The sequence below is a fragment of the Rhineura floridana genome, chromosome 8 (genome assembly GCF_030035675.1).
Source record: "Rhineura floridana isolate rRhiFlo1 chromosome 8, rRhiFlo1.hap2, whole genome shotgun sequence".
NCBI classification, from domain to species: Eukaryota; Metazoa; Chordata; class Lepidosauria; order Squamata; family Rhineuridae; genus Rhineura; species Rhineura floridana.
Window position 1 is genome coordinate 31223907 of NC_084487.1, and position 22854 is coordinate 31246760.

At 43.8% G+C, this 22854-nt stretch overlaps 1 protein-coding gene across 3 annotated transcripts in view; it reads right to left on the reverse strand.

Annotated features, from left to right (window-relative positions):
* The window catches only part of DGKI (diacylglycerol kinase iota), a 260829-nt gene that overhangs the window by 187662 nt on the left and 50313 nt on the right, over positions 1–22854 (reverse strand). For all 3 annotated transcript variants that reach the window (XM_061638752.1, XM_061638750.1, XM_061638751.1), the window contains one exon: positions 5456–5527. In XM_061638752.1, the coding sequence (XP_061494736.1) occupies positions 5456–5527 (72 nt within the window). The remainder of the gene's footprint in view (positions 1–5455; positions 5528–22854) is intronic.

Here is a 22854-nt window from a genome sequence, read left to right on the forward strand (position 1 = left end):
CAATATTGGAGTCAAGGTCCCGGCGGATGTTTGCGATCTTATCTTGGAAGTGTCTCGCAAACTCATTACAGCGGGCTATTGATGGTATTATTGCGTTCTGAGGACCAGAGTGTAAAAGTCCCCGAACAACCTTATAAAGTTCCGCTGGGCGGTTAGAAGATGACTGAATGGAGGCAGCAAAGTACTGCTTCTTCGCTGCCCTCACCGCCTTCACATAGAGCTTGGTAGAGATCTTCACAAGTGCAAGACCACAGCCGTCGGGAGTTCGTCTCCATTTGCACTCAAGCCGTCTCCTTTCTTGCTTCATCACTCTTAGCTCCGGGGTAAACCACGGAGCCAATTGAGCTCTGCAGAGGAGAGGGCGCACCGGGGCGATCGTGTCAACTGCCCGGGTCATTTCCGTATTCCACAGATTGACCAGGGTTTCAACAGGAGCGTCAGTTTTATCAGCCGGAAAACTCCCCAGAGCCTTCTGAAAACCTTCAGGATTCATTAGTCTCCGGGGGCGGACCATCTTAATAGGTCCTCCACCCTTGCAGAGGGGAGAAAACATTGTGAGCCTACACCTCAATAGGCGATGATCTGTCCATGACAGAGGAATAGATGTAAAATCCCTCACTCCCAGATCACCATCCCCTGCTCCAGTAGCAAAAATTAAGTCTAGAGTGTGCCCCGAAATATGCGTAGGGCCAGTAACAAATTGAGACAGCCCCATGGCTGTCATGGAGGCCATGAAGTCCTGAGCAGCCCCAGACAAAGCGGTCTCGGCATGAATGTTGAGATCCCCCAATACCATAAATTTGGGGGATCGCAACACCAAACCCGAGACCACCTCCGTCAGCTCAGTTAGGGAGGCTGTTGGGCAGCAGGGTGGACGGTACACCAACAGTATTCCCAGTCTGTCTCGCTGGCCCAACGTAATATGGAGACACTCCAGACCATTAGCTACCTGGATAGGGTGCCTAATGAGAGGGATGGAACTTCTATAGACCACAGCGATTCCCCCTCCCCGACCCTCGGATCTACCCAGATGCTGAACCGAGTACCCAGGTGGGCACAGCTGGGAGAGATTAATGCCTCCCAGATCGCTCACCCATGTCTCAGTAATAAACGCCAGATCGGCCGCCTCATCCACAATTAAATCATGGATGAGGGAAGCTTTATTATTTACCGATCTGGCATTAAGCAGCAGCAACTGGAGATCCGAGAGTTGGCTGATAGAACTACCAGCAATCCTGTGGATGTGGGGAGGACCGGAACACGGTACAGCCACCAATTGTCTGTGCCGAGTTCCCCTCAACCGGCATGTCCTCCTCACAACGCCATACCTCCCATTACCCGTCACTACGCTAACAGGGGCCCCCTCTGGTCCCCCCTCCCAATACCCTATCCTCCCGCCCAGGCACATAATAAAATAAAATAAAAATAAAATAAAAATAAAATAAAAATACACACACACTCACAACATACAGTCATACAAACATCCACTCATTCCATTCAGGTCTACACAACAACCACAGTCCCGTGCTCCATGCGCACCAACGCAGCTCTCAAACCGTTCTTCTTCCCGGGAAAAGCGCCACCTGGGGCCTGGTCCTTTTTGATCGTAGCCAGAAGAAGATGATGACAGCCAAAGTAGTACTGGTGATTCACCCACAGGTAATGTAGCACCCATTGCCAAATGTTTTTAGTGCCTCTATTGAATTTTGGACTTATGTGGTGCTTGTCCTGGCACCCCGAGTTTTGGGAACGGAGTTGGGATTTGGTGTTGACTGTTTGTGTCTGGAATCCCAAGGCAATGGACCTGTTAGGGGCTAATAGAAGCCCTGCGCTTACATTTCTGTGATGTTTTCAGTGCATATACTCACTACGGACCAGGGGGGTAGTAGCTGGGTGTTGTAGCTGAGGTGCTACCCATGGCCCACCTGGTGTCTGGTTTTGCTCTAAAGGAGCTTTCTTTCTGTCAGGTCAGCAGGCCAGCGCTATCTTTTTATATGCATCAGTGGCTATGCATTGACTCAATTTTAATTTTGGTATATTCCCAGGGCCATGAGGGCCCGTGGGTGTGATACCCGAGGGGAAGGGTTATATTTCTTCCATACAGGAGCGGCTGTTGCCGCTGCCCTCATAGACCTGCTTTCTGGCAGCTTTCTGGTCATACAAGCCGGCGTTACATGTTCATACATCTGGATGGATTCACACTAACGTATTTCTTTTCAAAGTGGACCGGCAGTGACCATCGCCCTCGTGGGCATGTGTCCAGATAGTATTCAGGCTATACGAGCCAGCGTTACCTCCTTTCCTGTGGAGCTTTTGGAATTAGAGGTGGGGGCCGCCATAGCTTCTGCTCTTGCTCCCAGCACTCAAGAGACCGTATCAGTGTGCCTTTGGAAAATTCCAGTCATTTCGAGCCCACAATGCTCTGCCTTTTGTTTGGCCAATTCCTATATCTCATTTGCTGCAGTTTATGTTATATTTAAAAGAGCAAAATACTTCTTTTTCCACCATCGCCAGACACCTCTCTGCGCTGGCCTTTATTTCTAAGGCATGAGGATTGCAGGATCATTCTGTAGATCTTAGAGTCAGAAAGGTCCTTCAGGGTTGGTCGCGTTCCACCCACAGGCCCGCTGACCGAAGGAGGCCAATCATGCCCGATGTTCTCCTACAGATCCTGCCTTTATTTAGGTCTATGTGCTCATCACTGTATGAGTCGCACCTGTTCGCCGCAGTAACTCTGACAATGTTCTATGGTGCTCTTCGCCCTAGTGAAGTATTGGCTTCCTCGAAGCGTGATGTGTCCTACCGAGCCTTCTGCTTTGGCGATTGCACATTAGGTGCTGATATAGTTAGGCTTTCCCTAAGAGTCTCTAAGATTGATCAAAAGGGCCGTGGCAGTATTATTTCATTGAATGTTTGCCAGGTTCCTGAATTATGCCCAGTTGCTGCAGTGCATCTATTTCTGTCTATCAGGCCAGCAGGCCAGCGTTACCTCTTTATACATGCGGATGGTTCTGCCCTGACTCAATTTCAATTTTGGGCCGTTGTTTGGCAGGCCTTGTTGGCCAGTGGTCGCGATGCTGGAGTCTATGGGCTGCATTCCTTTCAGATTGGGGCAGCTATGGCCGCCGCCCTCGTGGGCATGAGCGTTGAGGATATTCAGGCGATAGGAAGGTGGCGTTCTTCCGCTTTTAAGTCTTATATCAGGTATTGATTCTAATGTGTTGTTCTTTCTTTTCTTTGTCTTAGGTGAGCTGAGCCTTCCAGTGCCTGCGAGGGTCGTCCTGTGTGGCCACTCGATTTTATTTTGGGCCCATTGGAGGGCCTTCTCTACTCTTGCCGGGACACAGCTGCAGCTTTCTGCTAGAGCAACGGTTGGCTGGGAGGCTCAGAGGGGCATGCTTTGGGATGCGCTCATGCCTTTGGTGTGTCGTATTATGTCATTAACTAACCGGCCCCATGTGCTGGTGGTTCATTTGGGTGAAAACGACTTGGTGCAGCGGCCAGGTATGGATCTGCTGCTCAAGATCACGCGGGATTTCAATGCACTCATCCAGTCATACCCGGACCTTGTTATAGTGTGGTCTGATATGCTGGTGAGGCGTGTTTGGAGGGGTGCACAGCACCCTAACAGAATCGATAGATCCAGAAAGTGGGTGAATAAGAAGGTTAGGAATTTGGTTTTGTCATTAGGTGGGGCTTACATCCCGCATGACAGGATCCGTTTTCATTCTCTGCATTTGTTTCGGGATGATGGTGTCCATCTCTCGGACAGTGGGTGTGATTTACTATTGGAGGATTATAGGTTGGGTTTGGGGGCTCTGTTTTCTTTGGGTTGAGGGGACCAAGCTTCAGCTGATCCCCTCTTGTGGCATCGAATTCGGGCAGGTGAGGTAATTGGGGTTAAAATTGAGGTGGATGAGGCATTTTGGTAAAGGGCACCCCCTGGTGAAACATCAAGGCGTAATGTCTGGTGTGGATCTGGGGAGTGTCCACGTGGGACCGGCTTGTGCATCATGGTGAACGCCTGTATGGCGGGGCCAGGATGCGGAGGTTGGAACCACATACCTGACTCCAATTGCAAGGAGGGAGAAGTTTTCCCACATCCTTGACTGGGGAGTTGCAGTACGATGTGACTGACTTGCCTCCTGGTTTGGAGGGTCTATACCCTCATAGATAGGTTGAGCCTCACCTGCCCGAAGTATTTGATATTCATTAATTGGCTGATTTGAATTTGATTGATTATGTGTTATATTTTAATAAATATAACATTTCACCATATATGTGTCATGAGTCTTCTTTGGTGTGGTGGCAATCATACTTTGGACACATCATGAGAAGACATGATTCATTAGAAAAGATAATAATGCTTGGAAAAACAGAAGGAAGTAGAAAAAGAGGAAGGCCAAACAAGAGATGGATTGATTCCATGAAGGAAGCCACAGACCTCAACTTACAAGATCTGAACAGGGTGGTTCATGACAGATGCTATTGGAGGTCACTGATTCATAGGGTCGCCATAAGTCATAGTCGACTTGGAGGCACATAACAACAACAAAAACCATAGCAGTGTTTGATGAATATATACTTAGTGACTAGGGAGAGGGAACAAGTGGGATCTCAATGGAGGTCAACAGAGGTCTAGGCTAGTGGATGAAGGCTGTATTTCATTGGATTTGGGGAAAACTGCTTGCAATTCTCTTTCTGTATTAGATACAGAAGTTGAAACTCAAGCCAAATGCTTACCATGACATTTATTTTTATAAGGTGGCATCCAATGATGATTGCACAACCAAGCATGCTCCCAAAATTTGCTCTGGGCGGTTTCCCTACCTTCTGGAACAGATTTTTAGGGCTGCAGGAGGGAGGAGAGGAAGGAGAAGTTCTGTTGCACAAACAGAAGTCTGCTCAGGTGCCATTGGATGTCAGATCTTTTTTTACTCTGCTTTTCTCACAGAGAATCAAAGTGGTAAATAATACATCAAACAATAATGTAGCATTAAATAATATATCACTGTGTCTTTCTACTTTTCCACTGAGGCTTGGTATTGTATGTTTCTCCCTTCCCTGACTCTGCTGCCTTTTTTTGTAAGATATGTTGGGAAGCAATCATCTTAATAGACCCAAGAAAGGAAACACAAGACAACATAGGAAAGATTATACCCTATTAGTATCACAAGTTCAAGAAAAGCACCTTTTTTTTCAATATGTTTGGGGGAGCGTGATGGGCTTCTCATCAAAAAGATGCAACACATGCACCTCTTACAAACATACACAGTACAGATACTCAGCCTTTAAGGAGAACAGAGAACAAATAACAAAACAAGCAAGGTAGGACCTGCACACAGGATCTTGTCTTATTAGAGATGCTGCCTGGAGAATCAAAGCAGAATGATCAAAGCCTTGCCAGCAAACTGATCACAACACTCACACAGTTTATTGGGCAATAGTCACTTACCGCCTGCTTGCACCAGGAACAGCTGATCGCCACAATCTCTTTACTGTGAAAGGAGAATTTTTGCTGAAACCCCTGCAATGAAAAGAGGAGTTTATCATGTCAACCTACTAACAATCGCATTCCACAGCCCTGCCAACACTTTTTTTTTACCCCTTTGGTAGGCAATGCATATCTGATGTATCTGTTTTCACAGGCATTCCCTTGAACTCTTGACGTGAGTCTCCTGTTTTAATGGGGCTGTTTTACTGTCTATTTTAATGATGGATGACTACATTTTTAAATTTGTGTAACTGATTTTTACACTTCATAAACCAGTTAGAAGCCTAAGTATGAGAGGCCTATTTTGGCCTTAAGTGGTACATCTGTAAGTTGAACTAGGCTACTTCACACTGGTCACATCATATGTGACTGCACCTTCAGGAATCAATCTGCACATCTATCAACAAGGTCTGAGCTGTAAAACAGAGGAAGAACACAATTTGCAGGGAAGAAGCAGAGATCGACCAAACAGGTGTACTTAACCTGCCCTACCCCTGCCAGATTTTCCAGAAGTTGAATTCGTCATGTAAAGTGAGAAAAAGCAGCTGGGGGTTGCATGAGGGAAAGCAGCAGGGAAGGTAAGCATCACCACCTCACCTACCAGTTCTTCCCTGAACCTGCCACCCCCCAAAAAAATCTATTTTGCAATAAACAGACAGTGGCCAGGTTCCTAGCCCCACATTTGATGCTGAATCTAAAGAACGGCCTGCAGGTTCTAACTCCCTATTTACTTAAGTATCAGCAGAATACACAGAGAACATAGAGATTCATCAGCCCATCACAGTAACTTGAAAAGAAAGTTGGGTGGTCATGCATCCTATTTTATAAAGTACAGTTCTCTATTTGAAGGATTTTCCATTAAGGATGGAAGGATCTGTGCATTTCAGTTCTGAGTTTCTCATTTTTTCCAGTCTTAAATTCAGTTCTCCACATTCCTGCAGCGATTTGCTATTTAAAAAAAAAATCCTCATGAAAATTCTTCAGTAATTTATTGCAAATTCCTCCTTATAAACACATGTGTTTGTAGTTCTGACTAATGTACATATCTTTGCCATCAATTTATTCTAATATAATGCAGTTTTATTTTCACTAGTCATTTTTATACACATTTTCCTTTAATATATGCATTTTAGTATACAATTGTTGGAGAACTACATTGCAAAATTCAGAAAAGTGCAAATTTTGAAGAATGGCTATGTTTTGCTGCTCAAATTGTTTCTGAAAGTGTGAATTTGATAAATTCAGCTTTAAATGTGAATTGAATCAAATTTCTCTGCTAGCCTTACTGTCTAGTTCAAGCTGGATTTAAAGATAAAGACCTATAAGAAGGGAGAGCTTCAGGAGCCTTGAATTTGGTCTTCAACAGTTAGCACATGGATGTCAAACACACAGGTCACTGAGTCACAGACTTCCCCCAATACAATGAGATGTATTGTACTTCTGTTTAAAATATAATTCTTTCTAAATTTGCAAGTATTAGTATAATGTAGCTTATGAAATTTTTATTGAAATCTGTGCCCCTTTGTCCCTTTTTTAGGCAATGCATAAATGGCCATCCTAGACATAGCTATCATCAAACACTCATGAAATCCTGCAGCAAGATCTTCAAGGTCATCTGATTTAACCACACCCTTATTATGCACGCTCTTAGACAAGTCAGCATGCTTGATTTTTGAATGGAGATTGGTAACCTATAGGGCAGGGATGGGGAACAGGATCCAGCCAAAGGGTAAGATCCAGAAGTCACCAACTCTCTGTGGGGCACTTTGACAGATGGGCAGGTCCACCCACCTGTCAGTCACCTGCTGTCATGTAATGCTTTGAAAGTGATTCAAAGCACAAGCTGCTGTTGCAAATGGAGATTCTTCCTTTGGAACCGCCCCCTTCTTTTTCCTCCCCAGCTTCACTTCAAGTCGGAGATGCAAAGGAAGAATTGGGACTCCTAAGTGTGCTTCCGGTTCCTCCTTTGCAGCCAAATGGTGGCACCTCCAAGGCCTTGCAGGTCTAATTAGGCCTGTGGACTGCAGGTTCCTCACCACCGCTGCTTAGTTAGAAATCTCTGCTTCATCATATCCATGGAGGCTTATGAAATGCATGTTTTCAAGAGAAGGGGGGTGGAATAGGAAATCTCATGGTCTACTACTACAGGAATAATTTCTGTTTTATTCAGGGTCATTCTTTTTTCTAACAGTGATTGGGATGGGTAGGAATGTGGTTTCCCTCACAAACTGACCCCACTGACATAGGCAGTCTCCATAATAAGGCTGGAGCCATTTCTCAACAATTGATGTTATTTATTGCATGTATATCCCACTTTTCCTCTGAGGAGCTCAAAGTGGCATACAAACATGATCCTCCCCCTCCCAATTTTATCCTCACAACAACCCTATGAGGTAGGTTAGACTGAGAAGCAGTGACTGGCCCAAAGTCACCCAGTGAGCTTCGTCGCTGTGTGGGGATTTGAAACCTGATCTCCCAGGTCTCAATCCAACACTGTAACCACTACACCTTACTGGCTTTCTTCAAGGGCTTTACAGTTATGCAACTTACACATAATCACAGAAAATCCCAAGCAAAAAGGCAACATTGAAGTGTGGGTTCTCTTCCACGCACAAAGAGAACTTGATAGCATTTTTTTTCTTTTCCTTATGAGTGAAACAGCAGGCAAACTTCTTCTTTTTAACCATACCTTGATTACATTTTGGTAGGACCACTAAGGACCAGATAAAGCTTGGGGAGGGGGCCGGGGAGAAAAGAGATAATTTGTTCAAAAAAAGTGGTATAATCACATTTTTGTTGGCATTGTCATTAATGGGATATACCAGACCAAAGTCCAGTTGCATATCATCCAATATAATCCTGTTTCCTCTTTCCTCTGGAGCACTAGTTAGTGATACACGAGAAGGGAAATAAAATGTAAGATGAATCCAAGTAGACAAGGTCAGTGGTAATTCATTCTCAGCCTGATACAAGTCATAAGATTAAACTCTAACAGTTTGGCCTGCAGCTCTCTGAACATTAATCATGTCCATGTTATTCAAGTCCATTAAAATATGTAATCATTTCAGTTACAGCCACACATGTGGTTGTTGCTGTCCTACAACAATGAGGTATACAGTTCTCCCAGGCAATACTTTCAAAATGGTTTTTCATGGCTTTCATTTAGCTGCTACTCCATCTCATTAGTTATCCCCTTTCTTGTATGGAGTAAAAAGGTAGGATTTGTGAAAAGCAGCAAAGAGTAATTAAAGAGTTGGCTGCAGAGAACACTCCGCTGTCTGAGAATGTGCCCTTACTGAGCAGAGCAAACCTAACTCCCAGCTAAGAAGGAATGCGATGAAGCAGAGCAGCAGAGTGACCACTACATCCAAAGATCGACCAGCTTGCAATGGCCAGAGCAGAAGGTGGAGGGGCTTTTTAATTTTTTTTGCTGTGCCAACTCCAGGTTCAAGGAAGCCTCCTTAGGGAGGTCAATCCACAACCTGAATGTCACAGTGGGGGTGGGGGGAGCAGTCTTCTTCATCTCAGATGAGGCAGGCACACAGAAAAGGCCTTTGGCAGAAGATCCTAAAGTGAGACATTATGAGAAGTCTCCGAGTGACTGTAGCAGCACAGGATCCCCAGAGCTGAACAGGTGGACTAGTAGTACTCAAGAGAGAGGGATGAAAGGCTTTGGTGCTACTATAGTTGCCTGTAGGCTTCACACCAAACGAAGCCTCCTTGAATGCACCGGGACTCAGGATTTCAGCTATGTTGTCAGTCACTGGATACTGCACAGCCCTTGACCCAATTCCCTATGGCTATGCCACCAGCACTTTTCCTTCTTCCACACTTGCCTGTGTGGTTATGAGACCCAGGAAGAATTACTGTGCAGATGAACTGGGGGGCAGTATAATATTACATTTATTACCCGCCCTACAACAGAAGGTCCCATGGCAAGTCATAAGAACATAAACTACAATATTAAAGCAGTTTAAAACAAATCACATTCACAACTAGAGAGGGTCCTACAAATATATATCTCAAGCATCAAAAGCTAGGGTGAAGAGGTGGAGCTTCAGCACACTGTGAGAAAGCTGTGGCAAGCATCCAGTAGCAATCTGTGAGTGCTCCAATGCCTTCAGGTTAAATGTTCCATATTTTGGAGAGTCAGAGAAACTGCCTGGTCACTGCAGAGGTTAGTGAGGAGCATACAGCTCCCTGCTGCAGGACAATTGTGGCCTGTGTCAACATGATTCACTTACATTTTGTATGGCCTAAATGGCACCTCCGTGGCGCAGAGTGGTAAGCAGCGGTAATGCAGCCGAAGCTCTGCTCACCACCGGAGTTCGATTCCAACGGAAGGAGGAAGTCGAATCTCTGGTAAAAGAGGTCGAGGTCCACTCAGCCTTCCATCCATACGTGGTCGGTAAAATGAGTACCTGTCATATGCTGGGGGGTAAAGAAAGGCCGGGGAAGGAACTGGCAATCTCACCCCATATATACGATCTGCCTAGTAAACGTTGCAAGACGTCACCATAAGAGTCGGAAATGACTCGCACTACAAGTGCGGGGACACCTTTACCTTTTTAAAATGGACCTTCAGTAGTCCTACTTGGGCATTCAGGCCATGTGATTATCATGAGGCTGGAAGGAGAGCTGGGTCATGCTTGCTTGCCTCACCTCCACCATAGTACCGTGCACTGACTCCTCCCCAATGCTATCAATGCATTTGGGAGCATTCTGTGGCATATCACCCTACCAATGCATGCAGGCTTCCATTTGGTAGGCTGCTACACTGCAGACATGCATTGTGGACAGTACTGAGGAAGGGCCAGCATAGAGTAAACATGTGCAGTCCTGCACTCTTGCCTCATTCATTTACCACTGCATATTCTGAATGCCCAAAAAGGGCTAACAAACCCTGCAGAATGTACTAGATACATCTCTTGAATGACAACATGGATACATGAGAGAGTCCATCTCTGCAAAGGCTCAGTCCTTTGCTCCATTCACTCATAATGTTAGTGGGTCTTCAATCCAGCTGGCAATTCTCTGGTACTGTTTCTTCAAAGACCTGATGCTTTAAGTGCTAGCTTCAGGATTTTTTGGGGAGGGAGGGAGGGTCCTCCAGCATGGCATCCTCAGCCATCTCCCCTAACCTGGGAGAGGCAGGATGTGCAAACTTGGAATTCTTTTAGACTGTACCTGATCATCTTGCATTTTCTGTACAAAGTGGAAATGGTAACACTGTTAATGCTGAGGGACATCTGCTGGTTTGGGGGCTCCAGCACTAGAAAAGACAATAATGCTGGGGAAAACAGAAGAGGGTAGAAAAAGAGGAAGGCCAAACAAGAGATTGATTGATTCCATAAAGGAAGCTACAGTCCTGAACTTACAAGATCTTAACAGGGTGGTTCACAACAGATGCTACTGGAGGTCGCCGATTCATAGAGTCGCCATAAGTTGTAATCGACTTGAAGGCACATAACAACAACAACAAGCAGATGTCCAAGCACTTTGCCCTCTGAAGCCAGCCCTGCTTTAACTAGAAGCAACAATGGTTGAAACTTCGATCTCATACATGCACAGCAAGCTCTCTGGCACATCAGACGTCAGGTGACCTGGTTTTGCCCACAAGAGTGATCAGCTGATGGCTGGCGTTTGAAAATTACATTATATGACATCAGACATAGGGCAGGTGGGCATCACTTGGCTAAAATGACCTCACAGGCCCAATGGGGAGGCATGGCTGGTCAAATTAGGCCCACAGGTTGGAGGTTCCCTACCCCTGGTTTTACAGCATCCTAATACCTCCTGCTATTAGCAAACTCCTGCATGATATAAGTAACAGGAAGGGTGGGGGTTTGGGAGGGGCGAGGATTTAGTGAAGAACCTAGCTCAGAAAACTTCATGGACTATATAATTAGTACATGTTAAAAGATAAAGAGATTTGTTCTTTTTAAAAAAATAGTATAAGAGAGATGATGAAATTATCTAGCTTCAAAGAAAAGTAATAATTCAAAACCGGACTCGATGATGTGAGAGGCAAAGATGCTGCTTGGAGATAATAGAACACGGATTCTTTTCCAAGGTTCTTGCAAATGGATTTTTCAATTTTGCTTGAAATTGAGAAGCAGGGTTACAATGAATATGAAAGATGAGCAGAACACTTGAGAAGTTTTGAAAAGCCCCTAATTAATAAGAATTTTGTATTGCTCAACTGCTCACTGGGCTAAAGGCTTTATTAAGGTTTCCAGATCTTAAGCCATATAAAACTCTCATAATTTTGAGGTCTGAATTAGCATGGTTCTTCTTTGTTGCCAGTGCATAAAAGCAGAACACTGCACATTCATAATTCTGTTTTTTTCTGCTATTTTATGTTTGTTAATCCTATATTGACTAATCTTACTGTGGGTTAGTGTATGTCAGCCTTCCCGCACCTGATGCCCTCCAGACGCTTTGGGCTACAACTCCCACCAGTCACAGCCAGCATAGAAAAAGCGAGGATTTAGAGTAATTCTACTGATCTTAATGCATGAGAGTGGAGTTGTTAGTGCACCCTTTTCTGGTGTTTAAAGTAGTTATAATGAATGCATGTGTATGTCCACCCCCAGTCTAGGTACATCCATTTGAACAGCCTTCCCCAACCTGCTGCTCTTTGGATATTTGGACTACAGCTCCCATCAGCCCCCACCATCACGGCCAATTGTCTGGGATGATGGGAGTCGTAGTCCCAAACATCTGGAGGATATCAGCTTGGGGAAGGCTGGCGTATGTACTTGTTTTATTCCATAGCCCACCCTGGAATCACCTGGCAATGAAAGGCAAAATAGAAACCAATCACAAAAGCTTGCTTTGGTGGGAGGGGGAAGTGTTTTATCCATGCACCTGTGAGTGATATAGAGGGCTGCGGAGGAAAGATGGAAATGTACTGAAGGCATTGAAAGCCACAGCAAATTACATGCTTCAGTTCTGAAATCAATTTTAGATCATCTTAGGGGGGGGTAATTCAGGAAAAGTGGGATATGGAGCAGAAGAAGTCCAAGGAACTTCTAATCCTTGAAAAGAACTGATATAATGCCAGTGGAAGAGCCAGATATAAAATTGAATACATGCTTCAGAAACCTTGACATCCTGAAGATATTAGTCAGGGCCGGCTCTGACATTAGGTAGAGTGCTATCTCAGGTGGCAGGTGCTGAGGAGAGCAACAGTAGCAGCAACACCCCAGCTGTTCCTCCTAAGCCACAACAACAACAACAACAACAACTATTCCCCTCTGTTGGTGAGAAGGCCTACATGCCACAGGCCTGACATGCACCCTCTAAACTAGCCTGCTGCCCTCAGGTGCACTAAGGATGCTATCCTGTTGCCAGTGTTGAAATAAGATTCAACTGCTTACTTCCAGGAATGCCTTACCTTGTACACCCCTGCCTGTTCACTTTAATCTTTAGGAGAGACACTCTTAGTAGTGCTGTACTCTCCTGACGTTCATCTCATGTCCACTAACACCAGTGTTTTTAGTGTGGTGGCACCTGCCTTTTGGAATGTGCTTCCAATGAACATCAGACAGGCACCTACAGTATTGACATTTAGACACCTGCTTAAAATGCATCTGTTTAGGCAGGGTTTCCCTGAGGGATGATCTAGCTATGTTGATGCACTGATCAGCCAATTTTTTGAAATTATTTTAATTTCAAATATTTCATTCTTTATCTTTATGAACTAAAAATACACTGAAAGAATATAGCCATGATATATACAAAGAAAAAGAAAGAAAATACAAAATTATCAAAATAGAAAAAATTATTCACCATATCTATCATATAGCTTATGAATGATTAAAACTAAACTATATTTACAATGCCTAATATGTGTTGGACTACGATCTGGGAGACCAGGGTTTGAATCCCCACACAGTCATGAAGCTCACTAGGTGACCTTGCACCAGTCACTGCCTCTCAGCCTCATGAAAACCCTATTCATAGGGTCGCCATAAGTTGGAATCGACTTGAAGGCAGTACATAAGGCATAATATGACAGCTTATTCAAAACATCATACATCTTGAATACATACCAGATACAAAACCGTAGTTTTGAATGTATTCAAGAAATGTTTTCCACTTGTCCAAAAAGCTATCATATTTCATTCTTCCTTCCTGAAACCTCAAGTTACCTATTACAACATAATCCAAACTTTTTCTCTCCATTCTTTCCTCATCATACTCTCCAATATCTAGCATACAATATTCTTGCGGCCGCTAGGAGATACGAAACTAATTCCATATGCTTTACATGTAGAGGGCATTTTAAGTAATTTAACAAAAATATCATAGGGTGGAAAAGTCAGCTGATTTGTAATGTATTTTGTACTTTTTTATGCTTGTAATTTTATTGTTGATGATTTGCCAGGATATTTTTTCTTAATGTTGGTGGTATAAACATTTTTGTAAATAAAATAAATTGTCAGTCTGCTTGACGTCTGTATGTGAAATTGGGGGGTAGGAATCTTGTCGTAGGCTTAGGCGGCAAAATGCCTTGGGCCTTACCTTCCCACATTGCTTGCACTTCCCCTCCTGCCGCCGCCTGTGCACCCAGTGATGTCGAACAAAATTCTGCAGGGGGAGGCAGCAGAAGCATGGAATAAAATTAACAAAACAAAACACAGGCCTACATCCAATGTAGAACTTTGCATTTCAAACCTCGTTACATATGGTAGCATAAAGATAGCCCCGGCATTGCTGGAAGGCAGTCACAAAGGAAGGGGCAGACATTGTCAGCTGTTCTGACGCACACATAAGTGAGACCACATTCACGTCATACATTTATTCCACTATTATTCCACTATTAGTCATGACTTCCCCCAAAGAATCCTGGAAAGTGCAGTTTGTGAAGGACTCTGAGAGTTATTGGGAGATCTCTGTTCCCCTCACAGAGCTCCAATTTTCAGAGTTTTCTGGAAAGAGGGACTGACTGTTAAACCACTTCCGGAATTGTAGTTCTGTGAGGAGAATAGGAATCTCCTCTCAGTACCCTTCACAAACTACCCTTACCAGGATTCTTTGGGAGAAGCCATGACTGTAAAGTGGAATGATAGTGGAATAAATGTATGGTGTGAATGCAGCCAAAGAGATGTTCCATAAAAGAAAACAGAGTAAGGCATTTGGGGAAACTTTTCACTTTTGTTACTGAAAGTGGAATTCTTCTCAGTCCCAGGCTTTTTAGGCTATATCTGCACCAGATGGTTTTCAAAGGATTTGGGCCTGCTCCCCAAATCATCTGCTAGCTTCTTCTGCTCCATGTTTACCCATCTCCCAAGTCTTGATCCATACAAGTATTCTCAACTCTGTCCCTCAGGACTGGCAGCAGACCTGTGTGTTAGCTGCACTATAGGCCTTGCAGGAGCTGGGCTGGACCCTTTCAGGCACTGAATCTCTGTAGGCCTCCTTGGGTCTAAATAGCTTTATTGGCTGTTTGCTTTGCTCTAACCTTCCCTTCTGTGGTCAGTCACCAGAACCAAGAATTGCCTCCAGAGGCAGGGCAGACCAGCTGCTAGAACCTTCCTGTACACCGTGGCCTACTCCACATTCCACTTCCAGATAGGGCTCTTCCTCAGAGTGAGATATTATGGGTGAGGTGACCTTGATGAATGCCTACAGCACCACTATACTCGTGTGCTGGCAAATACTGTCTAATGTTGCACCATTTACTATTGTGACAGCACCTGTGCTTTGGAACGCGCTCCCATTAAAAGGCTGTCTCTGTTGACTTTTCAGGGCCTACTGAAGACCTTCCTCTTCCAACAACCCCTTTTAGTAGAGATCTTTCTGCATCTGTAGTAAAAAAAATTAAATTTCTTTTTATTGTTTTATGGCTGGTTGTTTCCTGACCCAGGCTCCACTGGGAGGAAGGGCACAATACTAATGTAATAAATAAATAATAAATATTGACATTAGGCAGGTGCCATCTCTGTACTACTTTAAACATCCGCTGAAAACTTTTCTGATTCAGCTGGCCTATCCCGACACATGATTTGGTTACATCTTTTTTTAAAAAAATGTTTTAATTGTTTTATTGCATTTAATTGCTTTTAGATGGTTTTAACCATTTTAAATGCTTTCAATGCATTTTTAGATTATTTTATTATTTTTAATCACTGAAGCATTTGCTAACCTGGGTTCCTTTGGGAGGAAGGAAGGGATATAAATCTCGTCAGTGAATAAACAATAAAGTGGTATTTGCCATGATTGCACTAATTGTGGTTTAAAACTTCAGAGTAATACATTGTGAAAGAAAACAGGTGCTCTCCAAGGCCACTTCACCCAAAATGCCTTGCTCTGTGAGAGGGCCCTTCTCAGGCAAAGGTGTAGGAGACCAGTACAGACTTTTAGGAGTGCCACTGCTCTGTTTGGGCACTTCCTTTTCCTGTGCCTATACAACATTTCTGCCTTCCTGTTAGTAGACTTCAGCCTAGCCTAGAAGATGCAACATATCGTAGCATGGATGAGGTGGTAGAATGGAGTGTCCCACTTCTGGGTGCAGATGGGAAACCATATTTGTTAAATACTCTCCTGCTTTGAGGTAAAAAACCTTACAAGTGAAAAACTAACATAGCAGGTAGCACAGTGGACTAGAACCATGCTGTGCTAGTTTTTTGTGTACCGAGAGTATTTTACATGGGGAAGCATTCAGAAATGAAATCTCCTACAGTCTGCAGTGGTACAGTCCATTCTGTCACCTGAAGATTCTTCCACCTTATTCTGCTGCATCTGTAGACAAGGCCTTTGTGCAAGAAGACACCTACCACATACACCTCAGGCCATGGTCTGAAGGCACATGAAGCCAGTACAGGTCTGGTCAGTGCCTGGATGGGAGACGGCCTGGGAACCATATGTAAGCCGCCTTGGGTTTATCTCATAAAAAGAAAGGTGGGGTATAAATGTAATAAATAAATAATAAATAAACTATCCCCTTGTTTCCCCCCTTTACTTCCTGGCTTTACGTTGCCCTGCAGCTGAGATGGCCTGGACTGCTTTTCTAGTACTAATTACACCTTGCCACTTTGATCTACAATATTGTCTGTTCCTCAGTCAGATACTTTCCCCAGACTACTTTGCTGAACAAGCCTGGCCCTCTAGAGACCCAGGTCCATCATCTCTCACTTTGAGAGGACCTAACTCTTTGGATAAATATTTCATAACACCTTCTACTCTAGCCATTGAACCACCTCTGTTACTTTGTGCTGCGTTTCCCAGATTTAATCCTGGAGAATGCTCATAAAACTCTGATCCTGTTTGTTTTCTTCCATCCCCAGGGAAAACTGAACCATTTTTTTTCCCAAGGGACAGCTCAAACAATTTTGCATGCTGTCTGATAAAGTCCAGGGCTATTTATCTCCTGCTTAATAAAGCAACTGTTTTGGTGTTCTACTGGTGTCTGCTGTGTCATGTGGTTAACAGGAATGTGTGCAACTGTGTGAGTAGATTCAGGAGGGATCCACTTAAGAATATTACATTGAGTTGGTCCTGTTCACCACCGACATCCCAGTGCAGTAGTTAGGGCACAAATAGATTCTCCAGGGAAATGGGTGCTTCACAGCAACGTGGCCCAGCCCCTAAAGAAACCTCTTAAAACACATTTAAACCATTTCAAATCCACCTATGACTTTTTGTCTTCATTGTTGTCCTGGTATGTTCTCTTTCTCTTTTCTGCAATTTCCCTCCCTCTCGATCTGCCAGGTGGCACACCTCAAGTCCTGCATGTCACAGGAGATGAGGAAAAGGGTGCCCAGCAGGACTGGCAGAGCAAAAGGCAGTGGAAGCCACACATGTCTGTTCTACTGGGAATTTGTAAAGCATATGAGCACTCTCTGGTTTGCAACCTGGCAACTGAGTGCCCGGAGGAAGCGAAAAGGAAGGCAACAGTTTCCAAAGCTCCACCGGCTCTGAAAAAATATTTTCCCCACCCTCCAAAATATGGGGCACCTGCATGTGGGGCACAAACCTCCAAAGAGATCCAAGGGTAACATTCACAAACCACTCACCTCCCTTGGAGATCTAGAACTGCCTTCTCGGAAAGTTGGCTTGCACCGAAAGTTAATCTGCCAGGTGGGAAACAAACAAACCAGAGTAAAACTAGAGACCAAGGAGTAATGATGGCAGAACTGTCCCCATAATGAAGCAGGCCACCCCTACCAAACAGATGAAAGCTGAAAGAGATTGTGGTAGGCTGTAGTCCAGTGACAGAGCATCTGCCTTGCATGCAGAAGGTCTCAGATTCAGTCCCTGGCATCGCCAGGTAGGGCTGGGAATGCCCCTTGCCTCAAACCCTGGAGAGACACTACCAGTCAGTGTATGCAGTAATGAGCAACATGGACCAATGGTCTGACCCAGCATAAGGCAGCTTTCTATGTTCCGATAATCCCACAGAGTCACTTGCTCATCATTACAGATCATACTTTCCACAAAAACCTTTACGCCTGTCAAACTTTGTATTATGGACAACAAAATTAGTGCATCCACAAGTTATACGATGTTTCTGAAGACATATGATGAAGCAGAGAGCCACAATTAGCTCGCTAGCTAAGCTTTTCTGTCAAGATATTTAACATAATTCATAAATCATTTCCATTAGCAAAGTCTGTGCTCTCCTGGCAGTGACAGATATGCATATATACACAATTCAAACACTGTTCTAGGCAGAATGCCTGAAACATATGTAAAATCCAAACTTCTGAGGTCTTTGTCTCTTTCAGTGGCATATAAAGCTTGAGCATATTGCTGGAAATCATTAAAAATACACACTCTTCCAATACATAAAGCTTCTGATATGGTTAAGTGTCCTCAACTGAGTATGTTGTACATCCTGTGTGACACTGAAGAAGTTAAATGTTGTACATCAGGGACATTGAACAACTCCCATCATCCCTGACCATTGGCCATGCTGGCTGGGGCTGATGGGAGATGGAGTCAAATAACATCTGGAGGGCCACAGGCTCCCCATCTCTGCTGAACGTCCTGTGTGACACACAAGCCCACAGGAGCAAAGTCTAGATATTTGTAATCGTGAAGCCTAGTAAGACAGTTTTTTTGGTTCTTATAATGAAAGCTGGGATTCTGTGACCAAGCAAAATATATAAGTATTCTTGACCTACATGTGGCCTGGAGAATGCATGTCAGCACTCCCCATTCTATGCTATTAAACTGCCTCAAATGCTACCATTGAGCTTTTAACCTTTCTATAGATCTTGCCAAGATAGGAAAGCTATCTAAATTGTAATTGTATTGTTTAAAATTCATCCTAGATGCTGGGCATTGAGCCAGGCAATGGATTAACCACTGCCACACGATAAAGTTTAAGGGAGATTGACCTTGGGATTTCTTTCCTTTACAAACTAACTAAACTGGCTATTTTAGAATCTTATATATCTGTAGGCATATGGCCCTCCCCAAGATGCCATTGGTAATGAACTTGTAGGAGGAAATGATTGTTATTCCTGATAAAGGTCAGCAAGAAAAGCCAGCCAGCTTTCATTTTAGAACCTCCTGCTCTGCTAGAATATGATGACGCTTTCTTCCTATACAGTAATATAAAAAAGAAACCATGTATATTTTGATGATACACACACTGACTTAGGATTCTGCTTCATGCATCTGACAAAGTCAGCTCCAGACTGCAAAAGCTTATGCTACAATCAGTGTGTTAGTTTTTAAAGTGCCACAGCTCTCTTTGTTCTTGGTAGAAGAAAATAATGACGATACCTCACTCCTCTAGATTCATAGGATACCTACATGGGGTTGTATTCGACTAAGTCCTATTCAGAATAGACACATTGAAATAAATAAACCTCAGTAGTCATGGCTATTCACCTCAATGGGTCTTCTCTGAGTAGGACTAACATTGAATATTACCTATGGATACCAATCTGTGACCTCCTGGACTTCATACTCAAAAAAAGAAGTGTGTGTGTGTGAGACTAAATGAAGGCCACTCCACCCGGTAATCTGACTCCAGCAACATCTGCTCATCTTCATTCTACCCACTGACGATTTCTGTGTTAACACAAAACTTGCATACACTTTCACACAAACACAAAATGATATCCAGGAGCCCTTTGGACAGCATAAAAGCCAATAATTAGTTTTGTGGAATGAGCTTTCGTAACAAGAGGCTAATTAATCACATTGTATTTGAACTACCAAACATTGGGTAGTTTTGTAAGGTGTCAGAAGACTCATTTTCCTCATAATGAATATGGCTACTCTTCTAGATTTCATCCCTACAAGAAGATTCTTCACATTATCTTTCTTTTTTGCAGAGGTGGGATAGTTTACGATGGATAGAGAATTATTACTATGGTGAAGAGACATGGCATTGGCCTTCGAAGTTGAAATGACATATATAATAACAATATGTAAGTAACAGGGATTGTTGTTTAAGTCTGTTCCTTGCCACAAATATCCCAGCAGATGGCACCATCTTACCTTATCTAACTGCTCCATGCATGCATTGTGGACTACAATCTTACAAGCACCACACTTTCTTCGAAGAGCTGATTTCTGAAATATATGTATATTAAAAAGTGCCCATATCCTTGTTAGTACAGGAGCAGGTAACACAGTGGGAAATTTTCTTGCTTGTCCTATATTCTGTTCCTGGTTGACCCAAGTACAATTGGAAAATGTATGTTTGTTTGTTAAGAAAATAAAAGCTTATACCTTGGCCTTTCCACTTTTAGAGGCTCCAAAGTGAACTTACTCAGTAGCTAGGCAAGAAACACATGAATTATAAATAAAATCAATACAAGAAAACATTCAGCTAAATTGCCAAAACGTTTTGAACCAATTGAAAAGGCTTTAACCAGTAATTAAAAATCAGTTTGCTCAAGGAGGGTGCCCTGGCAGAAGCTGCTTGCTATGTTAGCTTCCTGGCAGGTGGGTTGGCCTTGCTTACCAGGAGGAGGAACCAAGGTGGTGGGGAGGTCAGTATGGTGCAAACAAATTGGAAGAGTCAATCCAGCACTCCTGCTGGTGTGTTTGAACTATGTCAGCCTCCCTGCTGCCTCACCCCTCCCATAATCAACAGCGACTTACCGGCTGGGAAGCTAGTGTAGTGGCTTCATCCCAGCTGGTGAGCCATCCTGGGCCAGGTCATGATCTTTGTGGGCCCTGGACAAAGTGCCCTTTGGCGAGTCCTCTTTTTGGTTAGTTGGGCCTGCCGGGTTTATGGCTGCAGTGGCAGCAATCCAAACAACACTGGAGCTACTTATCGTTTAAATTTTATACAATGTCCCAAAGCAAAGTTAGGCTGGGGTATTAAGGGAAATTACAGTGAAAGTTCATTATAACGCCAGGGACAAAGGGTTCCGCGTTATAGTGAAAACTGTTGTACTGTATAAAGTATTTTACTCGGAGGACATTATCATACCCGCAGTATACCCAAATCCATGGTACAGTGAGATGCATTATAATTAGTTTCAACTGTACAAGGTTGCTAAATTGAGCTGCCAGGTACTGCTCACAGTGCCAGCCAGGCCGGGAGGGGGGAATTAAGGAGGTCCCAGGGCAAGTAACAGCAGCTGCCCAAGGATACCAGGTGCTGATGCCAGTTCTGAGCATACCTCAAAATCTGTGTGCCACTACAGACAAGATCCTGTCCCTGGTACCTGTCCATCTCACCTCAGAAGGTGAAAGCACCAGGAGCAGGGCAACAACAACCTTTTCAACTGAAAGAGTGAACAGTAATAAGATCTGCTTGTGCTCCTTGATCATTTGGCTGTATCTACTGATGTTTATTCATCTTCTCTTTGTTGCCCCATGGTTTTATGCTGTATTCGTATTTTTTTTGTTTATTAACCTTTTACTGTAAGGCACCCAGAAAATTCTGGTTATGGGAAACCTATAATGAAGGCATCAGGTTAGGGGAGCCTGTGCTATACACACAGTCCCTCACTGCATGTGTATGGATAGTACAGATCGTACATAAGTCACCAAATTATGCTGTTACTCCTCTGTGCATTCAATGAATATGTACACAAGGGAGCAGCATAATAGTAGCAGGCATTGTGCCCCGCCCGCCCTCCTCCACTGTCTAAACACATTCATTGAATACTTGAAGGAACCTGCTCACCCATCCTTGAGCATGCTCACTGTGTGTACATAGGATCATATGAATGGTCCAATAGAAGTTATGAAAAAAGTAACACTCACTGAGAACTTGACTTGGCAGCTCTCCTCCCCCAGGTAACAGAGGTCCCCAGAAACATTCGTCTCCAGCCAGAGATGTTCACCATTCACTGCATTTTCCTGAGATAATAATATATTATATTTAATTAGCTGATGGGTAGGGAGATTAGCCTTCTGTATAGTAATTACTAGTATGCTTATTAAAAAGACTGCCCAAGATAAAAATGTAAGGACCTCTCTTCAAACTATGGTCCAGGTTCTCCCTACTAATGTGTCCTTACACTGCAAACCTATGCACACTTTCCTGGGAGTAAGCCCTATTGAACACAATGGTTCTTACTTTGTATAAGCATGCATAAAACATGCTAAGACAGGATCTCCCTTGTTTTACCAAGACCACCTGCAAGTCAGAGGCACCATTTGAGGACTCTTTGGTGTTTGCTTCCCCTTGCTGGATCATCACCTTGCAGTGGTGAGTGGGCTTGCATGTTCCAATTAACCCTATGAGTGATGCCATCAGGAGTCATGTACTCCCAGCAGGGTCACCCATGGCAGTAAGGTCAAGGGAGAGGAACCAGACAAAGAACGATCCAAGAAAGTCCTCAACGGCAGAACAGGCGGAGGATAACAATGGGTATGTTACAATGGCTGTGAAGGCAGATGAAGGCTGCAGCAGACAAAAGACTTCCAATCGTCGTGGTATCCATGCCATTGGATCAAAGCCTTTTTCTGTCAAGATTGTGTGTTGATCATCGTGCACCGATCTCCCCACATAAAACAAATTGACACACAGGCGTCTTCCAACATCTTGGAAGACAATCTTACTTGGCCATGAGTGATCGCCAATGAATGAATGCATGAGGGGTGTTTGCTTGATTATTTATTACATTTTTTCACAATCTGCTTTTCAAAATGTAAGAGCCCCCCCACTGCAGCTAGAACCATAAAGCGCTTTTTTAAAAACAAAATTATAAAACTTTCAAGCCACATTTAAAACCCTGTTCCATCTGCAAGTCTTAAGACTATGTTCCATGTGCAAGCCTTGTGTCTGAACTTTACCAATATGAAAAAAGCCCCATGTTCTTTTATTTAACAGACTTTTCAACTTGACTCTTTAGGACCCAAGTAGAAAAAAAGTGGAAGGCATACAATAACATGCAAAAAAAGGAGGGGTGTAAACCCAGAATGCCAAAGGA